Source organism: Chiloscyllium plagiosum, chromosome 6 (genome assembly GCF_004010195.1).
Source record: "Chiloscyllium plagiosum isolate BGI_BamShark_2017 chromosome 6, ASM401019v2, whole genome shotgun sequence".
In the NCBI taxonomy this organism is placed as follows: domain Eukaryota; kingdom Metazoa; phylum Chordata; class Chondrichthyes; order Orectolobiformes; family Hemiscylliidae; genus Chiloscyllium; species Chiloscyllium plagiosum.
Window position 1 is genome coordinate 121,467,801 of NC_057715.1, and position 8,670 is coordinate 121,476,470.

General features: G+C 42.4%; 1 protein-coding gene across 8 annotated transcripts in view; it reads left to right on the top strand.

The window, feature by feature from the left end:
* Positions 1-8,670, top strand: part of gtf2h3 (general transcription factor IIH, polypeptide 3) — a 28,161-nt gene that overhangs the window by 2,540 nt on the left and 16,951 nt on the right. For 5 of the 8 annotated variants that reach the window (XM_043692650.1, XM_043692652.1, XM_043692651.1 and 2 more), the window contains exons 3-5: positions 4,616-4,722; positions 4,855-5,021; positions 5,149-5,211. In XM_043692650.1, the coding sequence (XP_043548585.1) occupies positions 4,616-4,722; positions 4,855-5,021; positions 5,149-5,211 (337 nt within the window). Of the gene's footprint in view, positions 1-4,597; positions 4,723-4,854; positions 5,022-5,148; positions 5,212-8,670 lie in introns of all 8 variants that reach the window. The other 3 variants (XM_043692654.1, XM_043692653.1, XM_043692657.1) reach the window with 3 other exon arrangements.

The following is an 8,670-nucleotide window of genomic DNA, read 5'->3' on the forward strand; positions in this document are numbered from 1 at the left end:
ATGGTGTGTAGTGAAATTAGTTTTCTTTGGGAATGAATGCTGACACTGGGCGTCTGGTTCCTAAATGCTTCCCTCAATCTTGATTGTAGGGGTTTTGTGAGCACGGTTACCCAAGACTCGGCATCAACGAATGATAGTAATATTATGATAGTTTAGAAACAGCAGTTTATATATGGTACATTGGTTAATTAGTCATAGAAAGAAAAATATACAAGCCATGACAGATAAGAATGCTTCACTGATCCAAAAACAATTCTTTGACTGAAGGAGTAGAGGCAGCTCCTGGTTCGACTACTTGTGTAGCTGTTGTGTCAACAGTCTGGCTGATACAGGGAAACATCCCCCAAGAAGATAGGGTGGCGTATGACCCTCAATCTTTTTGCCCCTTCCTCCCCTCATGTCCCTATTAATGTTCCGTAATGTGGGGGCTGGCGAGCAATGCTATGTCTAATCTCTTTCAGCCAGTATCATAGAGTCATAGAGATGTACAGCACAGAAACATACCCTTTGGTCCAACTTGTCCATGCCGACCAGATATTCCTATCTAATCTAGTCCCATTTGCCAGCACTTGGCCCATATCCCTCTAAATCCTCCCTATTCATATACCCCTCCAGATGTCTTTTAAATGTTGCAATTGTACCAGCCTCCACCACTTTCTCTGGCAGCTCATTCCATTCACGTACCACCCTCTGCGTGAAAACGTTTCCCCTTAAGTCCTTTTATATCTTTCCCCCCTCACCCTAAACCTATGCCCTCTAGTTCTGGATTCCCCCACCCCAGGGTGAATTTATTTATCGTCTGTTTATACTATCCATGCCCCTCATGATTTTATAAACCTCTATAAGGTCACCCCTCAGACTTCGATGCTCCAGGAAAAACAGCCCCAGCCTATTCAACCTCACCCTACAGCTTACATCTTCAAACTCCTGGCAACATCCTGTAAATCTTTTCTGAACCCTTTCAAGCTTCACAACATCCTTGCGATAGGAAGGAGACCAGAATTGCACACCATATTCCAACAGTGGCCTAACCAATGTCCTGTACAGCCGCAACATGACCTCCCAACTCCTGTACTCAGTACTCTGACCAATAAAGGAAAGCATGCCAAACACCACCTTCACTATCCTATCTACCTGCAACTCCACTTTCAAGGAGCTATGAATCTGCACTCCAAGGTCTCTTTGTTCAGCAACACTTCCTGGAATCTTACCATTAAGCATATAATTCCTGCTAAGATTAGCTTTCCCAAAATGCAACACCTCACATTTATCTAAATTAAACTCCATCTGCCACTTCTCAGCCCACTGGCCCATCTGATCAAGACCCCATTGTAATCTGAGGTAACCTCCTTTGCTATCCACTGCACCTCTAATTTTGGTGTCATCTGCAAACTTACTAACTCTACCTCCTATGTTCATATCAAAATCATTCATATAAATGATGAAAAATAGTGGACCCAGCACCAATCCTTGTGGCACTCCACTGGTCACAGGTTTCCAATCTGTAAAACAACCAACCGCCACTACCCTCTGTCTTCTTCCTTTGAGCCAGTTCTCGAAATGGCTAGTTTTCCCTGTATTCCATGAGATCTAACCTTGCTAACCAGTTTCCCAAGAGGAACCTTGTCGAACATCTTACTGAAGTCCATATAGATCACATCCACCGCTCTGCCCTCACAAACCCTCTATGTTACTTTTTCAAAAAACACAATCAAGTTCGTGAGACATGATTTCCCACGCACAAAGCCATGCTGACTATATAAAAGCAAATTGCTTTCGCTTTGACAAAGGGTCAGACTCGAAACATCAGCTCTTTTCTCTCCTTACAGATGCTGCCAGACCTGCTGGAATTTTCCAGCAATTTTTCTTTTGGCCATGCTGACTATCCCTAACCAGTCCTTGCCTTTCCAAACATGTGTAAATCCTGTCGTTCAGGATTCTCTCCATCTACTTGTCCACCACTAACATCAGGCTTACTGGTCTATAGTCCCCTGGCTTTTCCTTACCACCTTTCTTAAATAATGGTACCACGTTTGCCAACCTCCAGTCTTCAGACACCTCACCTGTGGCTATCGATGACACAAATATCTCAGCAAGAGGCCCAGCAATCACTCCTCTAGCTTTCCACAGAGTTCTCGGGTACACCTGATCAGGTCTTGGGGATACATCCACTTTTATACGTTTCAAGACATCCAGCACTCCCTCCTGTATAATATGGACATTTTCCAAGATGTCACCATCTACTTCTTCACATTCTCTATCTTCCATGTCCTTCTCCACAGTAAATACTGATACGAAGTACTCGATTAGTATCTCCCCCATCTCCTGCGGTTCCGCAAAACGGCCGACTTGCTGATCTTTGAGGGGCCCGATTCTCTTCCTAGTTACCCTGTTGTCCTTAATGTATTTGTAAAAACCCTTTGGATTCTCCTTAATCCTATTTACCAAAGCTATCTCATATCCCCTTTTTGCCCTCCTGATTTTCCTCTTAAGTATACTCCTACTGTTTTTGTACTATTCTAAGAATTCAATCGTTCTATCCTGTCTATACCTGACACATGCTTCCTTCTTTTTCTTAACCAAACCCTAAATTTCTCTAGTCATCCAGCTTTCCCTCCACCTATCAGTATTTCCTTTCACCCTTACAGGAATGTACTTTCTCTGGACTCTCGCTATCACATTTCTGAAGGCTTCCCATTTTCCAGCATGGGACAGTTACTCTGTCCCCTTGCCCACCTTCATTTAAATATTCATGTTCATTCCTTAAAATTATGCCCCCTCTTCATAGACATTGTAAAACGGTGTATTAGTCTTACATTAGGAGGGAGCAATGTTCTTAGATAGTATCCAAGAGAACTCTTTTAGTTGGTACATAGAAAGCTGAACAAGGCAAGAGGCAGTACAGGACCTATTTTCAGAAATGAGCCCAAGCAAATGGAAAGCATATCAGTAAGGGAGCATTTCGGAATTAGTGGTCTGACACAGTTAGATTTAGGATAGTTGTGGAAAAGGACAAGGATGGATTGAGTAAAAAGCTTTAAACTGGGGAAAGGCTAATTTTACCAGGATATGATTTGACCCAAGTGGACTGGGAGCAGCTAGATGTAGATAAAATTGCAACAAAGTGGTGTGAGGCATTCAAGAGGGAAGTAGTGAAGGTAAGGCACAATGTGCTCTTGTAAAGATAGAGGGCGAGATCAAGATCGAAGAACCCTAGATGTTAAAGGACATAAACGTTAGGATTAAGAAGTAAACAGAAAATTATGACAGATACCAATATGGCAGTGTCCCTAGAGGATTGTTAAAAAGTGCAGAGCGAGCTTAAAAAATGAGGAAAGTAAAGAGAGTGCATGAGAAAGCATTTATGAGTAGAATAAAAGAAACCCAAAGGGATTTTTTAAATATAAAAAGGGCAGGAGAATAACTAGGTAAAGAGTAGGGTCCGTTAGGGACCATAAGATTAATCTGTGCATGGATACAGAATGTGTGGGCACTGTCTTTCAGTGAATACTTTGTGACAGTCTTCACAATGGCAAAGGACAAAGCAAGTATAGACACCAAGACTCTGGATTGTGAAATATTAAAATATAACATAGAAGAGAGGAGACACTTTCGGATTTAGCATTCTTAAAAGTGGATGAATCCACGGGCACAGATGAGATATATCCTAGCCTATTGTTGGAGGCAAAAGAGGAAATATCAGGCGCCTTGATAGTAATTTTCAAATTTTTCATAGCTATAAGTGAGGTGCCAGAGAACTGGAAGACTGCTAATGTTGTCTCATTATTAAAAATGGGATGAAGGGATACAGACCTCAGCCAGAATTTATTCTCACTGGTGGGGAAATTAGTAGAAAAATTTAAGGGACAGAGTGTATCTGTATTTGGAGAGGCACAATCTAGTCAGGAATAGCCAGCATGGATCTGTTAGGGAAATTCACGTTTAACAAATTTAATCTTTTCTTTGAGGAGGTATCCAAGAGTATTATATATTTGATGTGGTCTTTATTCCCTCGTGGCAGACTGGTCAAAAAAGTAATAGCACATTGGAACCAAAGCAAAGTAGCAAAGTCTGAGCAACTACCCTCCAACATCCAAGCCTTTAACCTGCAGTATCATTCTAAATGGCGCAGTCTGTCTCGAATCAGAGTTGAAGTTTGTGTGTGAAAAAGGTTTGCATGGTGTCTGAAACTATAGGAGCTGACACTTAAGTGAAAATTGATAGAAAAATCTGTTAGTGTTTCCCCGAAAAACCCAAGATCTCCTCAAATTGTTGATGTGTTATTTGGTTTTGTAGTTTATCCCATCCCTTGTGTATATTTTTAGAGGCCAATCGAGTGGAATTCTAATTATAAAGTAAAAACAAAAAATGATGCGGTGGTCTGGCTAGGTCTGCAGCATCTTCAGAGCTTCTTCTGAAATTTTAGCTGTATTTCTTTAACCATGGATGCTGCCAGACCGGCAGGGTTTCTCCAGCATTTTCTGTTGCTATTTCAGATTTCCAGCATTTTCAATATTTTGTATTTATTGGAATTTTAACTAACTTGTTGGGGGTGGGGAGAGACTGGACCCCGAGCCATCGGTAACATGCTGTATAGAATTGACATGTTTTACAGTTCACCCTGTCGAAATGTATGGATGCAGTGATGGTAATGGGAAACTCCCATTTAGCCATGAGCCGCAAACACAGACTGGCGATCATAGCAAGTCACAGTCAGGAGAGGTAAGGATCACTGCAAGGTCTGTTATGTCCAGTAGCTTAGGAGAAATCTGTGTTTGTGTAGCTGTGACCCTGGCTTCTCCAGGACCACAATACAACATATATTCCAATATTTTATTTTATTTGTTCCTGCAGCCGTTTTCTATATCCAGGTAAACAATGGAAAATGGGAAACTTTGCAGAAAGTGGTGACATCGGTTCCACAGAATCAAACTGTTCTGGAAGTAAAGATGGTAAATACGAACTCCTAGCCATTGGAAATGACATAATCACAGAGGAAATCAAAGATCTAATGTCAAAGAGTAAGTGTCGAGCTGCCCGTTAATAATCACTATATTGTAACTTCAAAATGAGAGGAGACATTGTTCTGCCCAGGTTTCGGGGCACAATGGATGTGCTTTTGTGACAACTTTCTTTGCTGTTTTTCAGCTGAAGTGAGAGCCCAACTTACAGAAACTTTATTGGCAGGATCTTTGGCAAAGGCACTTTGTTGTATCCTTGCATAAAGAATGACTTCAGAAGCTTTGAGATTTTTTTGATTTAGTTACTATATGGTTAACTTTGTGAAGATGCTAATTGTTTTCCACTTATAATTTTTTTTTAAATTCATTAGTTATCTGCAAAGAATTCAGCCTAATTCAGAGGTTTTCACTAGTTAACTGCTTCATTTCCCACAGGGAGAAAGTGCTGATTACGAATCACGGCAAGATTAGTAACTGAATTTCTTTTCAACACAAGCAGTGTATAAATACTGACTGCTGGAATCCTACCTCTTTCATGTTTTAATAATATTCCAGTTGTAGAGACATTGCCATTTGAAAGGGGAGGAGTAGACTTGAATGAATTAAAATAAAAGAGAAGGAAGTAGTAGATAGGTGATCTATACTTCAGGTTGATAAAGCATCAGAGACAGAAGGAGATGTATCCAAGGATTCTGAGGAAAGTGGAAGTGGAAATTCTGGATGCACTAGCCAGAATTTTCTTAGACCTTGGATGGTGCCAAGTCATAGAGATGTACAGCACAGAAACAGACCCGTCAATCCAGCTCATCCATGCCAATCAGCTATCCCAACCTAATCTAGTCCCACATGCCAGCACCCAGCCCATATCCCTCCAAACCCTTCCTATTCATATACCCATCCAGATGCCTTTTAAATGTTGTAATTGTACTAGCCTCCACACTTCCTCTGTCAGCTCATTCCATACACATATCCAAGGGGAACCTTGTCTAACGCCTTACTGATGTCCATATAGATCACGCTACAGCTCTGCCCTCATCAATCCTCTTTGTTACTTCTTCAAAAAACTCAAATTTTTGAGACATGATTTCTCAAGCACAAAGCCATGATGACCATCCCTAATCAGTCCTTGCCTTTCGAAATACATGTACATCCTGTCCCTCAGGATTCCCTCCAACAACTTGCCCACCACCAATGTTAAGGCTCACTGGTCTATAGTTTCATAGCTTGTCCTTACCATCTTTCTTAAATAGTGGCACCACATTTGCCAATCTCCAGTCTTCTGGCACCTCACTTGTGACTATCGATGATACAGATATCTCAGCAAGAGGCCCAGCGATCACCACGCTAGCCTCCCACAGCGTTCTCGGGTATGCCTGATCAGGTCCTTGGGATTTATCCACTTATATGCGTTTCAAGACATCCAGCATTTCCTCCTCTGTAATATGGACATTTTTCAAGATGTCACCATCTATTTCCCTACATTTTATATCTTCCATCTGCTTCTCCACAGTAAACACTGATGCAAAATACTCATTTAGCATCTCCCCCATCTCCTGCAGCTCCACACAAAGGCTACATGCTGATCTTTGAGGGGTTCTATTCTGTCCCTAGTTACCTTTTTGTCCTTAATGTATTTGTAAACATCCTTTGGATTATCCTTAACCCTATTTACCAAAGCTATCTCATGTCCCTTTTTTACCCTCCTGATTTCCCTCTGCCTTTATACACTTTTAAGAATTCACTCGATCTCTCTTGTCTATACCTGACATATGCTTCCTTCTTTTTCTTAACCAAACCCTTAATTTCTCTAGTCTTCCAGCATTCTCTACACCTATCAACTTGTTGCACCCTTATTCAAAAAATTGTCTAATGTGAAGCCCAGCAGCAATCAGTTAAGCCCAATCAGTTCAGTAGAACATAGAACAATACAGCACAGAACAGGCCCTTCGGCCCACGATTTTGTTGTGCCGAACATTTGTCCTAGCTTAAACACCTATCCATGTACCTATCCAATTGCCGCTTAAAGGTCACCAATGATTCTGACTTTGCCACTCCCACAGGCAGCGCATTCCATGCTCCCACCACTCTCTGGGTAAAGAACCCACCCCTGACATCCCCCCTATACCTTCCACCCTTCACCTTAAATTTATGTCCCCTTGTAACACTCTGTTGTACCCGGGGAAAAAGTCTCAGACTGTCTACTCTTATCTATTCCCCGATCATCTATCAAGTCACCCCTCATCCTTCGCCGTTCCAATGAGAAAAGGCCTAGCACTCTCAACCTATCCTCGTACGACCTGTTCTCCATTCCAGGCAACATCCTGGTAAATCTTCTCTGCACCCTCTCCAAAGCTCCCACATCTTTCCTAAAGTGAGGCGACCAGAAATGCACACAGTACTCCAAATGTGGCCTAAACAAAGTCCTGTACAGTTGCAACATCACTTCACAACTCTTGAATTCAATCCCTCTGCTAATGAACGATAATACTCCAGAGGCCTTCTTACAAACTCTATCCACCTGAGTGGCAACCTTCAAAGATCTATGTACATAGACCCCAAGATCCCTCTGTTCCTCCACCTGACTAAGAACCCTACCATTAACCCTGTATTCCGCATTCTTATTTGTTCTTCCAAAATGGACAACCTCACACTTGGCAGGGTTGAAATCCATCTGCCACTCCTCAGCCCAGCTCTGCATCATATCTAAGTCCCTCTGCAGCCGACAACAACCCTCCTCACTGTCCACAACTCCACCTATCTTCATATCATCTGCAAATTTACTGACCCACCCTTCGACTCCCTCATCTAAGTCATTAATAAAAATTACAAACAGCAGAGGACCCAGAACTGATCCCTGCGGAACTCCACATGTAACTGGGCTCCAGGCTGAATATTTACCATCTACCACCACTCTCTGCCTTCGACCGGTTAGCCAGTTTTCTATCCAATTGGCCAAATTTCCCTCTATCCCATGCCTCCTGACTTTCCGCATAAGCCTACCATGGGGAACCTTATCAAATGCCTTACTAAAATCCATGTACACTACATCCACTGCTCTACCCTCATCCACATGCTTGGTCACCTCCTCGAAGAATTCAAAAAGACTTGTAAGGCAAGACCTACCCTCCACAAATCCGTGCTGGCTGTCCCTAATCAAGCAGTGTCTTTCCAGATACTCACAAATCGTACCCCTCAGTACCCTTTCCATTACTTTGCCTACCACAGAAGTAAGACTAACAGGCCGGTAATTCCCGGGGTTATCCCTATTCCCCTTTTTGAACAGGGGCACAACATTCGCTACTCTCCAGTCCCCTGGTACCACCCCCGTTGCCAGTGAAGACGAGAAGATCATTGCCAACGATACTGCAATTTCCTCTCTTGCTTCCCACATAATCCTAGGATATATCCCGTCAGGCCCGGGGGACTTGTCTATCCCCAAGTTGTTCAAAATGTCCAACACATCTTCCTTCCTAACAGGTATCTCTTCTAGCTTACCAGTCCATTTCACACTCTCCTCTTCTACAATACGGTCCCTCTCGTTCGTAAATACTGAAGAGAAGTACTTGTTCAAGACCTCTCCTATCTCTTCCGACTCAATACACAGTCTACCACTACTGTCCTTGATCGGACCTACACTCGTTCTTGTCATTCTCATGTTTCTCACATACGCATAAAATGCCTTGGGGTTATCCTTGATCCTATCCACCAA